At 35.1% G+C, this 20,136-nt stretch overlaps 2 protein-coding genes across 2 annotated transcripts; one reads left to right on the top strand and one right to left on the bottom strand.

The window, feature by feature from the left end:
• The first annotated feature begins 3,843 nt into the window (after positions 1-3,843).
• Positions 3,844-6,544, top strand: LOC106412066 (small ribosomal subunit protein S13, mitochondrial). Its single transcript, XM_013852954.3, has 3 exons — positions 3,844-4,032; positions 5,834-6,058; positions 6,153-6,544. Exons 1-3 carry the CDS (start codon positions 3,964-3,966, stop codon positions 6,321-6,323), a joined length of 465 nt encoding a protein of 154 aa, XP_013708408.1. The 5' UTR covers positions 3,844-3,963; the 3' UTR covers positions 6,324-6,544.
• An 8,837-nt stretch (positions 6,545-15,381) lies between these two features.
• LOC106415086 (phosphatidylinositol 4-phosphate 5-kinase 2) lies at positions 15,382-19,402 on the bottom strand. The gene is made up of 7 exons (XM_013855702.3): positions 17,899-19,402; positions 17,237-17,567; positions 17,033-17,143; positions 16,769-16,962; positions 16,551-16,681; positions 16,379-16,472; positions 15,382-16,095 (listed from the first exon to the last, which is right to left on the bottom strand). The coding sequence occupies exons 1-7, from the start codon at positions 18,948-18,950 to the stop codon at positions 15,795-15,797; spliced, it is 2,214 nt and encodes a 737-aa protein (XP_013711156.1). The 5' UTR covers positions 18,951-19,402; the 3' UTR covers positions 15,382-15,794.
• Between the last annotated feature and the right edge of the window lie 734 nt (positions 19,403-20,136).

The raw sequence follows: 20,136 nt of genomic DNA, 5'->3' as shown, positions 1-20,136 counted from the left end.
AGGTTTTGGAACAGAGGAAGAGGTCGTGGGCGTTTTGCTTACAACTATGATCGTGATTTGTCAAAAATCACTTGTTTCAGGTGTGACAAGAATGGCCATTTCGCCATGGACTACCCCGACCGATTGCTAAAGCTGCAGGAAACCCGTGAGACTAAGGATGATGCTACCCAAGAAGCTGAAGACCTTATGATGCATGAAGTAATTTTTCTAAACGAGAAGAACATGAATCCCCGAGACTTCGAAACAAACCTGGTGGGAGAAAACACTTGGTATCTCGACAATGGCGCGAGTAATCATATGACTGGAAACCGAGCCTATTTTCGCAACAATGACGAGACAATCACAGGTAAGGTGCGGTTCGGAGATGACTCACGCATTGATATAAAAGGAAAGGGTTCAGTTATGTTTGTTAGTGGAGATTGAGAACGCAGAATCCTATCTGATGTGTATTACATACCTGATCTACGGAGTAACATTATCAGCCTTGGACAGGCTACCGAGTCAGGCTGCGAGATACGGATGCGAGATGATTATCTCACTCTACACGACAAGGAAGGAAAACTGATCACAAAAGCAACAAGGTCAAAGAACAGACTGTACAAAGTGATCATGGAACGTACAGAAACTAAGTGTCTACAAACAATGTCGGTTAGCGAAGGAGACAAATGGCACGCAAGGTTAGGCCACATTGGGAGAGAGTCTATGAAGATCATGATCAGGAAAGAGCTTGTTACTGGAATACCGAATGTAGAGACTGGGAAAGAATCCTGCTCATCATGTCTACTTGGAAAGCAAGCAAGGTACTCGTTTCCTAAAGCAACACCGTATCGCGCAAGTCACGTCCTAGAACTGATTCACGGGGATCTTTGCGGACCTATCACGCCCACCACACCTGCCAAGAATAGATACATTTTCGTTCTGATAGACGATCACAGTCGGTACATGTGGTCTGTTCTTCTAAAGGAAAAAGGAGAAGCTTTTGAGAAATTCAAAAGGTTCAAGGCAATCGTTGAGAAAGAAACAGGAGCAAAGATCAAGACATTTAGAACAGATCGTGGTGGAGAATTCTGTTCAAGAGAGTTCCAAAACTTCTGTGAGACATCAGGGATATCTAGACACTTCACTGCTCCTTACTCTCCTCAGCAAAACGGAGTTGTCGAAAGAAGAAACAGAACCTTGCTAGGCATGACCAGAAGCATTCTAAAACACATGAACATGCCAAACTACCTTTGGGGGGAAGCTGTGAGACACTCTACATATCTTATAAACCGAGTAGCTACAAGAGTTCTGGTGACAAAAACACCATATCAAGTGTTTAAGAAGAAGAAGCCAAGTGTAGAGCATATACGTGTGTTTGGATGTTTGGGATATGCCAAGAAAGATATCGGACACCTCAGGAAGCTAGACGATAGGTCTCAAAAGTTGGTGCATCTTGGAACAGAGCCAGGGTCTAAGGCATACAGGTTATATGACCCAACGAACCGGAAGATTGTGGTGAGTAGAGACGTAGTGTTTGATGAAAACAGTGGTTGGAATTGGACTGGGAAGGAGAAGGAGATCAATGGTGATCCAGGAATGTTTAAAGTTATCCTCGGAGATTTTGGAAATAAGGGAATGAATGATGATGATAACGAAGAAGGAACAGCTGAAGTGTACGCTGAGGATCAAGTTGATGGTAATACTGAAGAAGCGCCTGATAGCATTGTCTTGAGAAGATCAACACGGGAAACAAGGATACCGAGTTACCTGGAGGATTATATATTACTAGCAGAGGACGATAGTGAGGAGTTGTTGATGCTGTTAGACGAGGAACCGTGGAGTTACAGTGAGGCAAAGAAAGAAAAGGTTTGGAGAGATGCGTGTGATAGTGAGATGGATTCAATCGAGAGAAACAAAACGTGGATTCTTGTTGATCTTCCTAAAGGAGCCAAAGCTATAGGATTAAAATGGGTGTTTAAAATCAAGAGAAATTCAGATGGAAGCATAAACAATTTCAAGGCTAGGCTTGTGGCAAAGGGGTATATACAGAGGCATGGTATCGACTACGAAGAAGTGTTTGCCCCAGTCGCACGCATTGAAACGATCCGTCTGTTATTGGCTCTTGCAGCATCCAATGGTTGGCAGGTACATCATTTGGATGTAAAGACAGCTTTTCTTCATGGTGATCTTAAGGAAGAGGTTTATGTTGCTCAGCCTGAGGGATACACAATCAAAGGAAAGGAAGACAAGGTCTATAAGTTGAGCAAAGCACTTTACGGTTTAAAACAAGCGCCAAGGGCTTGGAATGAGAAACTAAATAGTGTTCTTGGCCAACTCAACTTCGAGAAGTGCACTAAGGAGCCCGCTTTATATCTGAGTCGAGACAAAGATCGGCTCCTTCTTGTTGCCGTGTACGTGGATGACCTCTTAATCACAGGATCAAGCATGGAAGCAATACAAGAGTTTAAGAAAAGAATGTCAAGAAAATTCGAGATGAGTGACCTGGGAAAATTGACTTACTATCTTGGCATTGAGGTATGTCAACATGAGTACGGCATCACCTTAACACAAGAAAGATACGCAAAAAGGATTCTGAGTGAAACAAAAATGGAGGACTGCAACGCAGTTCACGCCCCAATGGATCCAGGTCTGCGTCTTTCAAAGGGGAGTGAAGAGAAAAACATAAGCGAGAAAGAGTACAGAAGAAACATTGGCTGTCTCAGGTACTTACTTCACACACGCCCTGATCTTTCATACTCTGTTGGTGTGTTGAGTCGGTACATGCAGCAACCTAAAGAATCACATGGAGCAGCACTTAAGCAAATTCTGAGGTATCTGCAAGGAACTGTGTCGTATGGTCTAGTCTTCAACAGGGGAGCTAAAGCCGAGTTAAGAGGCTACAGCGACAGCTCTCATGCAGTAGATGAAGATGATGGGCGTAGCACTGCTGGACACGTTTTCTATCTAGGAAACAGTCCAATAACATGGTGTTCTCAGAAGCAGGAAACTGTTGCATTATCATCTTGTGAGGCTGAGTTCATGGCAGCAACCGAGGCAGCTAAGCAGGTGATTTGGCTCCAAGACTTATATGAGGAGATCAGCGGGCAATCACGTGAAAGAGTGGCTGTACTCGTGGACAACAAATCGGCTCTAGCACTCACTAAGAACCCTGTGTTTCATGGGCGCAGCAAGCACATACATAGGCGATATCATTTCATCCGTGAGTGTGTTGAGAATGACTTGATAGAGGTTCAACATGTGCCAGGAGAGGAACAAAGAGCTGACATTCTAACCAAGGCACTTGGAAGGGTCAAATACAAGGAGATGAGGGAACTGATAGGAGTACAAGATGTCACTCAAGTTAGCTTTAAGTTTAAAGGGGAGAATGTTGGAGATAAACTTGAAAGTAACTTGAGTGGCAAGTTATCTAAATCCTAATTAGATTTGAGTTAATCTGAATATTGTGTAAGTCCTAACGTGATAAGGACTAAGTGTGTCTTATAAAAGAATATGCAAGAGGTTGCATAAGGTGTGTGAGTTTATGAGTTTGTGAGTTTGAGGTTTTGGGTGATTTTCCTCAAAGTGATTAATAAGAAGAGTTTCTTATTGTGGTTTAATATTGTGTTCTTGAGTTTGCGATAACAATAAATCACATCTTGTAAACTTCAACGTTTATCTCTGAAATGAAATTTCCTTTTCAGCAGAAAGAAAGATCTTGACCAATAACGCAAGTTCCTACTAAAACATGAATGGTTTCTTTACAACATTCAGAAAAATTGGGCTCAGCTTAAACCAACATTCATATAGCTTATGGGATTCGAGGCCTTTCCTAATAAATTAAAAAGCCCAATAATAGTTTTATCTAAAGCCCAATAAGCGAAAGGAAGCAGAGACGCGTTTGCGTTTGGTTGAAAACGCGGTTTGAATCTGAATCTCTTTCTCTCCTTCCTTGGCCGTGAATCTCACAGATTCTTTCTACCTACGATGTTGGGTTTGCGCAGATCCGCGGCGACTTTGTTCGACCATAGCCAGTCTCTGCTTCGTAATCTATCGGTGAGTTCCTCTCTCTCGAATTCTCGTCGATGTAGTAGGGTTCCTGACATTCCCATCTTCTTCAAAATTAGGGTTTCATTAGATCGAATCGATTCATCTGCTTCACAACTGTTATTATCTATATATATAAAGTTGGCTTTTTCCATTCTTATGACATGTGGAAGGGGGTTCGTTGACATGTGTCCTCATGTTTTTTTTTAATTTAAATTCTTCTTCTTTTAAATTATTGCAATTTTTTCCATAAATTTTTAATTGTGTATTATCTAATTCTTCTCACACTTATTGGTCTCTAAAATTCAAGAAATAAATAAAATAATATAAATATATTTTAAATATTTAATTTATTCACACCTAAAAATAGCAAGACTTTTCATCATTTTATTATTTTTACTAATTTTTATTATTTCATTTACAAATTATATTTATTTCACTATTAGTATCATAAGATAATCAAATTAAGAATAAGAAACTAGACAACCAACACATAAACTAAGAAAGCGGACCAAAGGGATAATAATAATCGAAAGGCCAAAGCCACCAAAAAGCAGGAAAATATATGCATAAAACACCGGAATCACAACCAGTAGCTAAAAAGTAAGAAACACCTCACAGACTAAACAAGAACATACAAGACGCCATCCAACTGAAAAACCACAAAGCTCTGGATAGAAGGGACCAAAGCTCCAAGAGACTAACTCCGCACACCTATACCAAGGAAAACATGGAAAGAAAAGAAACAACTTGAGAGAGGGAGAATGGAAGACAACCACCAAAAAATCAGAGACTAAACTTGAGACCAGAAATAACCTTCCAAGCCCACATAGCATACACGAACGAAAACATTATCCAAATCTCGAGTGGCAAACATGGTGAAAGGGAGAGCCACCAGAGATGCGATGAAAGCTGCAAAGAGATGCAAGAATAAAGAGGGAAAGGGAGACAGAGCGAAATCAGAAAACTATGGAGCCGTCCTCACGCTATGAAAGAGAGCATAGAAGTCAGAACACCAAAAACTAGATCTTGAAAACCAAAACGAGCAGAGACTATTGACGGTAAGCCAACGACGAGGAATACAAAATCAAAAACGAATAAACTATGACCCAACCAAGGAGATGCACTTCCTAACATCAGCTGAAATCTAAGGAAGAAGAAGAGCAATCAATATTGACTGGAACAGCGTACAATGCCGTGGGAAGCAACCGAACAACTGAAAACTCATAAACCCGATCTGCAACAAATACCATATAATCTCATAGGTGAAGAAGGCAAGAAAAACAAGAGAAAAATGTGAGTCTTTTTCCGGTGATGGTGAGAAGCACCGCACACCAGAAATGTAACAAAATACATAGAAGGTGAGGGCTCAAGTTTAAAATATGGGGAGAGGGCAAAAAACATCTTAAAAAATTATAATTTTCAAAAATATGAAAAATATATAATACAATTTTGACGATGAAACCGTTAATCTTAGAATCAACAAATGCGTAGATGCAAAGTTATTGAAATTCAATATTAGTTTACGTTAGGGGCTCATTTGACTACTAACAAGTATACACACAACAACACATTATTCAAAAAAAAACAGACAAAATATATTAACTTATCACCTACTACATAACAAACTAAAAACATCAAATAATGATCTTAACAAATAAAAACGATAACATAATTACATTATCCAAAAAAAAATCATTCTCTTAACAATAATAAAACAATATTCCGTCGCGCGGACACCCCCTAGTTTATATATATGTTGGGGTTGAACAAAATGATAAACATTTTACTTTGGTCTCTTTCTCTGTAGTTTCATGGACTGCGTGTGCAAGGAATCCGTGTGGGAAACGCAGAGGTTCCAAACCACAAGCCCCTCAAAACCGGTCTTCAAGAAGTTTACGGAATAGGACGCCGTAAGTCTCACCAGGTTCTCTGTGGGCTCGGCATCACCAACAAACTTGCCAGAGACTTAACTGGTAAAGAGCTTATTGACCTCCGTGAAGAAGTTGGCATGCACCAACATGGTGATGAATTGGTACAAACCCTTTTCTCAGTATCATATACTTTTTAACTTTCTTTTATTTTTTAAAGCTTGTTTGGTTTCCATCATTGTTGTTGTTGGTATGAAGAGGAGGCGTGTTGGATCGGAGATACAGAGACTGGTGGAAGTAGACTGTTACAGAGGAAGTAGACATAGACATGGGATGCCTTGCAGAGGTCAAAGAACCAAGACTAATGCTCGCACTAAGAAGGGTAAGAGAGTTGCCATTGCGGGAAAGAAGAAAGCTCCTCGCAAATAGAACTGCTAAGACCTTTCTGTGGTACCACTCTACTACTCTGTTGGGATGAAAATTTGATCAATAACTGCCATTGCAGAGGAAGAAGAGAACTTCCTAGCAAACATGCTCTTGAACTTGTTCTTGTTCTGTAATACTCTCCAGCTTCTCTAGTTTCTTGTTTGCTTCGTTATCCTCATAACACGAATAAAAACGTTAGCCCATTAACAACTTTTTATTAGTCACCGAGCCTCTTGATCTGGTAGAATTAAAGAGTAATTATTCTATTGTTAACTTATTCCATCGAAGCCCAATGGATGAAGCCCATTAAATTGTTTTGGAACCCATTAGAAGAATCCAAGGTCAGCATTGAAGCTACAAACAAAATTTATATTTTATATCACAAAATTTCATTGATTCGTTTGATATTTTGTTTATATGATACAAAAAACATATGATATGTGAGAGGACACGAATCATGGGGAACAAGATATCGAATTAGGATCCCAAGAAATGAGACCAAACGATTTTGAAATTGATAGAACAAGGAGACCAATTTGGTAAATGGACTAGTCGATGCCTACTTGACCCGATCACATTTATGTACTAACAGTCATCTCTACTTGTCCATTTATTTTGTTCGTCTAAATCACCCTACCCGTCATTTTCTAAGTTTTTTTTTGCTTTTGAACCATTACTTAAGTGGGCCTTTCTTATTCTATGGGCCCATTTAAATGGACCCACAACCATGTGATCCATCTTTTCTTTTCTTCTCTTCAGATTTATTTTGCCTATTTTGTAATTGCGCTCGTGATATATACTCCACTTTCTACTACTTGACAAGATATATGCCCTTAAGAGACCTTTCATGTAAAAAGCAAAAAAGAAAAAACAAGAGATATTTTATAGAACAATCCATGGAACTATATAAATCCACAAATATAGATGAAATATGTGGCAAGAGTTTTTAGCTATTGTTTTGAATTATTAACAACATGTATATAATATATAAAAGGTATAAAGCTATATATTATAGAACGACACAAAACCAAGCTTGGATAACTACCACGTAATGGAACAAAAAGAGAAACAGAAACAAAATAAAATTTTATTTCATCTTTTTTTTTTAAAAAAAATTATGTATTTATTTAACAAGTCTATTCTGAATACCAAAAAAAAAAATTTAGTGTCCCATGATCACGAGCGTTTTTTGTAATAAAATAAAAATAGAAGCGTTGAGATATCAAAGCATTTGGGGGAGAACATGGAAGATGCCCCCACCAACCCACCACCATTCAAGAAGTTGCCTCAAACACAAAAATACAATCTCTATAAATGAATATCATCCTTATATATCCACTTAAGATTATATTTCGCTTGTTTTCCTCTTTTCAGCCATACAATTATTATAAATGTCATTCGTATTATGACCATATATAACATAAAGCTAATAGATATTGGAGATGTATACGTCAAAAATATTATAATATAGATATTATAGAAGGTTAGCAGCATATATAAAAACATAATGATTCTACAATGTGTTTTTATTTTTATTTTATTTTTTTGTAACTTTACAATGTGTTTTATTGTTTTGAGAATTTAATGATTATACATTGTTGGAGATTAATTTTCGTCTTCTGTGTTTTGTTCAAATTGTAATAAAATACGTAATCCACTAATTTGTTTTCTACTGATATTGAGAATGGTGTTGATTAATCCACAATATATTCGGTTACAAAAAAACTCGAGGGTTGTATAGAAAAAAAAACAAGAATTCGAAAAAAAAATTATTACATGAAAGTGAAACCGGCCATGATAGAAACTATTACTAAATGTGGAACTTGCATGGTTGATCTCGAGTTACATCATGGCACACACACGCGGTACATCCAACCCAAGTCATTAATACTTTTACATACACACACAAAAACTATAATATTGGTATTATTTTTTTGTGAGCTATTTTAGTATTATTACATCATGCAAACGTTATAAAAAAATACTACGTGTCTCCTGCAATCAATCAAAAATGTATTATTTTTTTTTTATTTTTTTTTAACCAGGTGTTGGCCTTGCGGCCCACCACCTAGGCACGACGCCAGCCTTTGTCTGTACCTTTTTACGGGCCCTGGACACGCCTCCCCCTCCACGCGAGTCGAACAGCCGACCTTCCCTCCCCAAAGAGGTAGTACCACTGGACTACGAGGTCCTGGGTAAAAAAAATGTATTATTGCTTGTGTTTATTCAAGTAATACAAAAATGAGTGATTGCATGTCATGATATTTATATATAGAAACCTGTCGTGGTAAATTTGTAAGATTAAGCCTTTAGATTATTAATCGATAATAACAGCCATGATCCTATTGAAGTGAAAAAAAACGGACTTTACTTTAAAAGCTACAGATATGGGGGTTGGAAACAAAGAAAACAATACGCGTCATGTATCATGAGGTTTTCTTCAGGAAGAGAAGACACCATCATTAGCGTTAGGTTTACATGTCTAACTTCTGCTCTTGCTAGCCGATTCATTTATTGAAAATAATTATGTTTCTTGAACTAGATGTCCATTGTTTTCAAGCATCTTTATATATAGATACTCCCTCTGTTTCCCAATAAATGATGTTTTGACTCATTGCACACATATTAATAAATCTATTTTTTTTCAAAAAGTAACTTTACAAATATAATTTTAAAATCATTCAACCAATTAAAAAATGACTGCAAAATCTAATTGGTTACACAATTTTCAATAAACTTAAAAATAATATAAATATATCAAAACTTCATCTATTTTGAAACAACAAACATCTTCTAAAACATCAACTATTATGAACGGAAGGAGTATTTATTAATAATTTTTTTAATAATAATAAAAAATTACGTGTAGAAAAATAACTAAAACTAAATATTCTCAACACTTTAATCTTTTATGATATATGTTGTGTACTGATTCAATATACATTAAACTTATTTTACTAAAATAAAATTATTTTTTAGGTTAGATACCTAATTGAAAAACTCCAGAGCATTTTCTATTTATTTGCAAAACTAGTAATCTATATATGTCTAACATAACGATACAAAATAAAACTGAAAACACTTTAAAATTAACATGGGACAATATTCTGTTTAATTGCAAATTAAGAAAGAATCATATTGTTTGTGTAAATTACTGTAGACGAAACTTAACTGCTTTCTCCATGGAACAGAAAATAGAAGTATACAAGAATGATAAGAAAAGGATGGCTGAGAGGCTGTGTCCCCTTATAGTGGAACCCTATGTTGGAATGTGAATTAATGTGCCTATTAAAAATACCAATGGCCATATTTGGTGGCTTTTCAATTTCAGACAATTTGAGGCCACTTAAATTCCCCATCGCTTTCTGTCTTCATTGAATTTATTTTTGCCTCGAATGTGTCAAATCTTTGATCTCATGCTTGGCCTTTGTAGAATTTATTCACAGTAGCTAATAGCTATGCATTAGTCTTGGTATTGGTTTATGATATTCAGATTAGCTATAAACAAAACTATGTTTTGCCTTTTAAGGAGACTAATGAAGTGAGAGAAAGCCTATAGTTTAAAGCTCAAATTATTCAACAAAAAATGGTTAATAGGTCAGTAAGTAGGCTTGACTTTCACGTTGATACGTTTTCCAATAATAGGCCTTCAAAAGTTTCCTCGTCCCTCGTTTCGAAACTCACAATTCAAATTTATTATTATTTCTACCATACTACTCCTTCTATTTCGTACTAATAAATACTCCTCGTTTCGTATTGTAAATAGTTTTAGTGAAATATTTTTGTTTTAAAATATAAGTAGTTTTCGTATTTCTAGGTAACTTTTACATTTATTGAATACAGTGTGACCAATCAAATTAAATTATATCTAACCTATTTATTATAAAATATTTTTTAAAAACATAATAATTTTCTTAATCTTCGTGCTTTTAGCCAAAACTACGTATATTATGAAACGGAGGGAATATCATTTTAGTTTTTTTGTTATACAAAAAGTGTCACTTTACAATTTTAATACAAATTATACTTACTTTCAGCTGAAAATTAATTGCAAACTACATAGATTTTATAAATAATTTTATTTATCTCAAATACTATTGGTCAGAAAGATATAATTAATAGCAACTTATCTATATTTTCGCTACTTTCTTAGTCTGTGTAAAAATGTCAAATTAACACTTATTCAGAACCGGAAGAAGTATAATACTAGTATCAAATCAAGTTGTTATAAAATTTACAGTAAGTTCTAAACAATATTCCATTTGTTCCTAAATGTATGATGTTTTAAAAAAAATTCATGTTTCAATATATAATATGTTTTCATTTTTCTAGGTAATTTTTAGTTTATTGAAAACTGTACAACCAATCATATTTAATCATCTATTTTGTAATTGGTTGAATACCATTAATTTATAGTTTTAATGTTATTTTCTAGACAAAAATTAACTTTTCTTAATATGTGTATTTTTAACTAAGCATCATATATTTAGAAACGGACGGAGTAGCTAATTGCATTTTAATATGCTTTGTAGTTGAATTCATTGGTCTACTATCGTTGAACAACTTGGATGGTACTACGATTTCTCTCATAGACCCTAATAAAAAAATCTATTAGATTTAGAAAAAATAAATGTGATAAACAAAGTAGCAAAGGCGTGGCAAAGAAGATTCACCTGGATTTGGATTTTGTTTGCGTTGCATTGGGATGATCCCCCTGCAAACAATTCAATAGTTTGAAATTTTCATGATGATTTAGTATAAATTACTTAGTTGAAGACAATTGACAAAACGCTTGTCTACACATGTCTTGCATAGATCGCCGAGTATACATTGTCTTTTTAATAAAGGCAGAGTATACATTGTCCTGGTGAATTATTTATAAAGTAAAGAGAACATTTTTAATTAGGTTTGAGTGACTAAAACACCAAAACAATAGTCCTAAGCGATTTACAGTTAATTGTTATTAACTTTCTAAAACATAATGCTCCAGTCTAGTGATCCATATATCATCAAAATAACTAAGTTTCTCAAGTATTTTTAAATTTAGCTTGGCGTACAATTCATATGGCTATCGCGCTATGCATATAAACACACACAGAAAAATCAGAATATATATTATAAATATAATGAGTTCAAGACGGCAAACATGACAGAAGAAAACAAGACAGATCGGCAGACCTCACATGAAAAAGATCATACTGTATCTTCTTCGCAAGCTTATTGCCTAAATCAGTAAATAATACTATTATCTATGTTTTTCTTAAAGTAACATGAGAAATAAATAGTACACCTACGAGTAAGAAAGATTGTTGATATTTGTGAAAATAAATTAAAAAGCTTTTTAGGCATGCAAGTTTTTGGCAGACCTAGCTACTGTTCAGAGCTCTGTCTTTTTCCTATTTTCTCGTTTAGTGAACAGTTGTTCATTTTATTTTATTTACGTTATAGTTAATTTATTCAGACAGTACGTACACTTCTATCTTCTTCTTTTGTCTCTGTTAAGATATTTTGTACCTTCATTTTGTTAATTGTATTTGGAATGCTCAACTATTGTATCATTACATAATAAAAACATTAGGTTAGCAACTCTTGGAGTATATTCTTTGCTTTGAAAGAAAGAAAAATGAAACTTTGACTTGTCACCTGCATGCGGGAGCGTGTTCGTTCTCATCGATTTATGTAGTATTACAAGTATAACCAAGTAACTTAAAACTTGGTTCGCAAGAAAGCTGAACGTTTTTCATTCAGTGCTCGTATGTAGATATATATATATATATATATATATATATATTTAACTTAAAGTGCAGGTATATTTAATTTAAGAATCTTTAATAAGTACTGTACTACTCAAGAAATGAAACATGGAGTATTACTAATTACTACTATTCTTTTTCATAATCTAAATCTAGGTGATTTACTCAAACATGTGCAGTAAAAAAAATTATATTTAAATTATATTTAAAGATCAAATTTTATTAATATTGTAGATTTTATTATCTTTTCACCAATATTTAATATAAATTTGATTTAGTTAAACCCAAAAATAATTTTGTTAATTTTAAATTATACTTACGAATATATATGTATATATTTAAAATTATAATCTTGGATAGATTTTTCCATCTATTTTTTGGTTAAATATTATTAAATCAACTTGTATAAAATTAATAAAAATTGATATAAAATTCTATAATTATCAAAATTAAAACTAAACAGTATTTATAAAATTTGTAGATATATAAAAAACTAACAATTTTAAGATTAAAAATTTCTAATTTTACAAAAAAAAATGTGATGACAAAAAAAAGTATAAAATTTTGAAAATTTTAGTAATAAAATTGATAATTATAAAAAGTAGAATTTAATAATAATTCAAAATTGTAATGTCATAATTGAATATATTTATTTCAATGATGATGCATGAATTAGTACCATATTCTGAAAAGTTTACCATAAATACAAATCGACATTAAATGTAACATCGAGAACATGAAATTTACAGGTCATTCGGACTTTGATGGATCATGCGAAATAATTGAAAATATACCATTAAGTCAAATTAAGACGGCATATCGGCAGGGTTCGAGTCCCGTCCACTGGGGAATTAACATTTTGGCATCGCCAGAAACAGAGAACTAACACGTGGTAACACGTGACTAGTTTGTACCACTTCTGTGGGGCCATGATACCCCTATATAATTTAAAAAAACAACATATCATGATGGAAAGCATTTTACTAATAATGGAAGATACACTGTTAAATCTGGATATACAGTATAATGAGTTTACCCGGATAGAGAAAGAATGCTACCAGAGCATGGTCATTCGGTCTCTCCACTGAAAGATTTCTTATGGAAAGTACGTTGTCCACCTAAGATGAAACATTTTTTATTGCAACTGGTATCAAGATGTACAGCGGTTAAGAAGAAGAATACAAGGGGATACAATTTGTGCATGATGTGGAGCACCAGAGGAATCCATAAACATGTGTTTTTTTGAATATCAACTGGTGGCTCAGGTTTGGACACTCTCACGAATTCCATCGAATCCAAACATCTTTTCCACTCAATCACTTTTTGCAAACATGGATCATTTATTTTAGAGGGTTTCTCCGGAATTGGAAGATCAACAATTTGCATGGATCTTATGGTACATATGAAAAGAAGAAATAACAAAGTATTTAGCAATTTGGATATTGATCCTATAGATACTCTCAAATTGGCAAAAACAGAGTCATTACTTTGGGTTGATGCACATATTTCACTAACACAAGAAATCAAATAAACTCGATTACTAGTAGAAGCAATATTATTGCCTATTACAAATAGATGGTGTTTTACGGATGGATCATGGAAAAATCAAGAAATCTATTCGGGACAAGGGTGGTATAGCAATAGGAGCGAAGAATACAAGAGTGAGGCAGTCGCCACTTTCGGAGATAAAAGCTCTCATTTGGGCACTGTAGTGCATGAGGAATCTAAGACGACTGAAGGTTACATTTGCAACAGATTGTTCTCAGTTGGTGAAGATGGTTTAGGAACGAGAAGAATGACCAGTTTTTGCAGGTTATTTGGAAGACATAAAGATCTTGAAGAGAAGTTTCAATAGCTAAGAGCTCATTCATATACCACTTACGCAAAATTCAAGGACGGACAGTCTCGTATGCAGTACAAAAAGCAATTGTCGTTTGTTGTCCATATGAATGTGGAGCTACCAGTTTGTTTTGTAGAGTCTATATGAATCTATTTAGGTTGCTCACAAAAAAACATTAAATATAATGTATGAATTATTACAATATTCTAAAAAGTTTACCAAAAATATAAATAAACATTAAATGTAATTGTCAATGTTATATTTAGTCATAAGCTATGTCATCAATTTTATTAGACATGTCACCATTCTTTGCGAAAGTGATTTAGAGAGGACATATGGCAAATTATTTTTCAAATAACGTTTAGGGGATATATCATGTGTATGAATTACCCAAATTGAAAAAACTATTTTAAGAAAAACATCAATAAAAAATCTAAACTAAAAGTAGTTTAGCCAATCATAAATTACTGTAAGATATTATTGGTTAAATATAAATTAATTTTAACATTATCATATTTTAAAACACCAAAAATCTTTTAAAATATAATATATTTTAAATATCATAGAAATCTGGACTATGATCTGAAGATAATTAGTGCCAAAATCTATTGCTTTTAGTTTTTTTTTTGACAAAAATCTATTGCTTTTAGTTTTTAATCAGTTTTAGTTTATGACTTTTTACACTATTTTGCTCTACTGGTTATTTAGAATAAAAATCATAAAATGGTTATTTAGAAAAAATTCGTTTACATACAAGAATTTAATTTAAATTTCTGAGTATGTCGAGTGTGTCAAAGTAAGCATGCATGAAAATATGTATTCCTCACTACTTAAATCAGTTATTCAATAATATCATACTCGTCTTTTCTTTTTTTGCCAACACATACTTGTCTACTGTGAACACAAAAAAAGCTTTACATATTTAAAATCTACAATGCAAAGCAACGTGGACCGGTACTAACTGAATAGATCGGACTGGAGAATATATTTATATATAAAAATAGTCAACAAACACATCGAAAACCATACTCTAAATACTATAATAAAGAAATGGTAATGTGAGATGTTTATTACAGAGAGTTTACAAAAAGCAGACATGTGTGGTCTTCTCTCTTCGCTTTCTCTTCTTTTCAGGATATAACACAACCTCCTCAATTACAAACTCTCTCTCTCTACTTTTGACCATAATATATACATTACATGTTTTCGTATTATGAATTTGTGATTTCTCCAAATATTTTTGTAGCATGCATAGGTAAATCAGTCGATTCATTTTCCATATATGAACAAATATTATCACATTTGCCCCCAATATTATCCTTATACAAATATGTATGTGAACCACATACATGTGACTTGAAATAGAGTTTGAATAACAACAGTTGTTGGTAAAGTTTCTTTAGATGTGAAAAGGATGGTGAAGAAAATGGATCCCATGGGAAGAATATGGGAGGGACCCTCTTTTGAAGATTTTAATAAATCTTTCAGCTTTTTTTTCTTTTGTCTCAACTAATAAAATTAGTTTACAAAAAATAAAAAACGGGGAACTAAAACAAATGGGACTAATATAAAACACCCGTCCTTTTCATTTAAACTTATCTTATTCCCCAATTTTTTTTTTCTCAGCTTATGTACTTTTCTTCACCTCCACAAATCTATATTCACATATATCTTCCTCACCTCCAAAAGAAAAATAAAATCCCCAACCCAAAAATTTGTTTTTTTTAATCACCTCATCACTCTCATTAATATAAAATGAAAGAATTCAATTCACCTCATCAAGCTATGAAGTCAACCTTTGCCCCCCTCAAGCAGCATATGCCCGTTTGGCTTCTCGATTCCATAGAGTTGAAAACACAAGAAGAGACCTTTTGATTATCTTTAGCCGTCTTCAATGAAGATTCTGCTGATGAAATCTCTAAACCGCTTGGAGTATAGTTTTGGATCAACCGCTGAGATTGAAGACGGATCCGCTTGTAGAGACTTATACGCATGCTCTATCTTCTTGCTTATGTCGTAATCTTGCAAAATGTCAATGATTCCAAAGTACAAAACCACCTCGTATACCTCTCCGTGTGACAAATAGTTTGTTCCTCCAGAGGAATATTGATCAAAGTCGCTTCTTCTAGCCATCCGTTCTGCTCTTGCAGGCATGTTTGCACCTAATCTTATCAACGGTTTCCTGCAAAAAAAAAAAAAATCAATCAAATTTTTCAATTACATTTCTCATTAAAAAAGGCCCCACACATGATCTGTGTGTTTGCCCCACAAAGTTATTGTGTTTTCAATTCAGTAGAGCCTGCCCCCACAAAACTGCCAAGCAACTTTTAATACTAATAATGCGTTGGGATGTAACGTAGTTCTATCATTCAAACTGAACCTTTCAACCACTCTCTGTGTGACTATGAATGCAAAAAGACTGTCATGTTGGGTCAACTTAACATTTACTGTGATGATTGGCGTACCTGCCAGCTAAGATACGGTCCATGTCTTGAAGTTCAGCTTCTAGGAACCGACAACCGCGGATGTATTTCTCGTTTTGATATGACTCTATCTTACCTGCACAATATCATTACAATGGGTCAGGTCTAGCAGCAGAATAAGATTTGAGGAAGAAGGAGAAGGGTGTTAACTAACCAGATCTCAAAACGAATGGAGAAAGACCCATCTTGTCTCCTGTATTGTCATCTCGGAAATGAACTCCGATTAAAAGGCTATAATCCATTATTCTCTCAGCTTCCAAGAACTCACAGTCCCGTTTAATTTGCCTGCTCATTGATATGCAGCCAGATTAGTAATGTGCAGCCAAAAATGGCATAAGCAGAGAAGAGGTAGAAGTGATTTGGATAGCTTACGTCATTAGTTCTTTATACCAATTTCTCTGAAGACGGAAAGAAAAGTTAAGATCAAGGTCCTTAAGAGTAGTTGTTTCATCAATTTCAGCTTCAGGTTTGGAGGTGGAGCGTCCATGGGAAGACCCTTTAAGGTCAAACCGTCTCTGGATTCTATATTCTGAGCAGAACAAGTTCCCCATGACAATAAACCGAGTCTGGTAAGATTAAAAAAAACGTTAGAAAATTATCCAATGGAAGCAAATAGTCTTGATGAACAGCACAAACCTTCTGGCCACCAACAGGTTTGATGCAATGTACACCGTAGAACTTAGTCACAAGTGAGTTTTCATATTGGCAGATGTGTTTGTAGTAGTTTGGAAGCATACGTAGGAGCACCTAAGCAAACAAAAAACTTCAGGTCAAGTTAATGTGAATGCAAATAACAAACAAGAAGTCAAGACAAGAGCCAAGAGCCAACGACTAACTAACCTTGACTTCTGATTTCTTCACAGTCTTAATCATAAACCTGTCATCTTGAGTTAAGTAAAAAAAGCTCCCACTTTTTCCAGGTGAAGACAGTTCTCGAAGAGCATCGTCCCCACAGATAGCTAACATGTAATCAGCAGGATCCACCGTGAAAAGCTCCCTCAGCCGTCTAAACACCAAAGGGCAGTAGTCTTTCCAGCGGAAGTCCACAGACTGATGCGGCGGCGTAGTCTTAGAACCCTCCGGTGGGAACCTTGTCCAGAACTTTTCACTCGGGTTGAAATCACTCTGCTTAAGGTCTCGTACAACGGAAGCATGTTTGCCGACAGTATACCTAAAATATCAAACTTTGGTCAGAACACAGATTCATAAACACATAATTGGCCAATAATTATTATTTTTAATTTAACGATTTAAATAATTTAGATTGATTTTGAACGACTATGTTCAAGAAATAGGCAGACTATTAATTTATTTTATATATACTCCATGACATTTATATAAAATATTTAGTTTTGAGTTTAATTATAAAATTAAAATTAATATATAAAATAAACTAAATTAACAAACTTGTGAAGTTTTACTAATATTATTAGTTGATTAAACAGATTTAAACTAGTTTATTAAAAAGAGGTTAAACTGATTTAGAACAAAGAATATATTACCTGATGCCATGTTGCAAGTTGAGCATCAAATCATACTTCTTATGCCCTTTGGAGATAGTCTCACCAGCCTTCTTAGCCTCGCCGCTGAAACAACAAGGATTCTTCCTAAACTGCCTAAACCCATCTCTATCAACAGACAACCTATCTCTATAAATCACCGAAGCTTCCACATTATCAACAATATCACAGGTAATATCCCCAGCTTCCCCATCCGACTCCCAGATACATATCCTCGGGAACACCTTCTCCCCCGCACCTCCAACTCCACTGTCAACGCTGGATCTCTTCCTCTTCTCAATCCCATCAAAGAAACTCCTCATCTCACTCCAAGAACTCCCGTCAGCACAGGTCAACAGCCCTTTGGGAACGCCGTTCTCCCACTGGCCTTCGTAACGGTTCCCGTTAGGCCAGAGGAGGACGCCTTTCCCGTTAATCACGCCGTTGCGCCACTCCCCGGTGTACTGGTTCCCGTTCTTCCACACGTACCTCCCCTTCCCGTCCTGCACATTCCGCCGCCACGTCCCCTCGTACAAGTCCCCGTTGACGTAGCGCTTCTCGCCGTGGCCGTGTTTCCGATCGGCGATCCAGTGGCCTCGGTAGGTGTCTCCGTCGGCGCCGACGAAGGTCCCGAAGCCTTCCATCCTCCCGGACTTGAACTCGCCCTCGTAGGTCGCGCCGCTCGGCCACGAGAACTTGCCTTTCCCGCTCGCCTTCCCGCGCTTCCACTCGCCTTCGTACATACACCCGTCGTTCCACAGGTACTTCCCCGATCCGTTCGGGAACCCGCCGGAGAAGGTGCCGGTGTAGAGATCTCCGTTAGGTAGGGGCTTCTCGACGTCTGGCGGAGGTGGCGTGGGAGTCACGCGCTGGGTGGCTCCTTGGGATTTGGATCGCACCATCGGAGTTAGCAACAAATCGTCTCGTCTCTCCGCTTCGTCTCCTTCTAGAACGTTCTTCGGAACGACGCCGTTTCTGGTGGTTAGTATAACTTGAGTAGCTTCGGGTACGACGCCGTTTGAGACTTTTGGTTCGCTCACGAGAGGCTCACACATTAGATAAACCCTCGCTTTCCACCGTTTTTCGAGATCTTTGCAACGGCATTCGAAAGATTGTAGGTTAGATCTGTCGGAGAACCAAACGGATTTGGTCGTGGTGTAGAAACTTTTCTTTCTTTTTTTTCAAATCTGAGAAGAAACCTTGGTGAGAGTTTTCTACAGACAAACGCTACAGAGAGGAAAATGAAAAGGGAGAATGAAGCATCAAAAGCAAAAGGATAAAGATAGAGAGAGAAGAGAAGAGCAGAGAGAAACAAAAACCTTTACAAATGAATTAATTTTAGGGGTAGATTTGTAAAGTTCAGTGAGATGGTGTTGGAATAAGCATTGGGAAGTGGACACAAAAAGCCCACCAGCCCGCCAAAAAAAGTCGCGTCGTTATGACCAATTTATTGACTTGAGTGTAATTACGGGATTTGGGTAAGATAATAATATTAGACAGGATGCAATTACATTTCACGTTTTTTATTAGAAAATTTTACACCATAGATAATTGATGATTACATGAATAATATGACTATATGGCAGCATTTTTAAAGTTCAAACTAGATCCGTTCATCCGCTTAGGTATTGGTTCTTTATATTTTTATATATTGATATTTATTTTTCGTAATTAATCTTATATATTTTAGTAATATAACTAACTATATTCATAAAATCTGGACCTAATCGGATAATATGGTTATTTTGTTACAAGTATCCGAAACTGTTTTAAATACATTTGTTATTTAGATTTTTTATTATACATTAGAACCAAACTCATTTAGACCCAGAAAGATCCAACTTAAAACTCAAAATCCACACATAAATTTATAATATTCAAGTGTAGCCTAATTTCAAAACAAAAAAAAACGATACCCAAAAAAAATAGCATGTACCAAAAGAACTGGCTAATGTTTATGCCTAACTGGTTTTATAAACTAATAAAAATACTTTTTCTATTTGTTTGTCTAAATTCAATGAAATAGATAGAGTCTTTTATGTTACAAAAAAAAAGAAGATAGAGTCTTTTATTTAGTAAAATAATTATATAGAGTGAAGAATTAAGTGACAATGAATATAACATATTTTTATTATTTTGATTTAAGTTATTATTTTATTCACAAAAATATGTCGTTCAATTATGTTTTTGGTTACATAATTTTCAACATATTGAAACTAAAATTAAAAAAAAAAGTTTAAA

The sequence above is a fragment of the Brassica napus genome, chromosome C2 (assembly GCF_020379485.1).
Source record: "Brassica napus cultivar Da-Ae chromosome C2, Da-Ae, whole genome shotgun sequence".
Lineage (NCBI taxonomy): Eukaryota > Viridiplantae > Streptophyta > Magnoliopsida > Brassicales > Brassicaceae > Brassica > Brassica napus.
The sequence above is the reverse complement of the archived record's forward strand: the minus strand, read 5'-3'. Positions and strand labels throughout refer to the sequence as shown.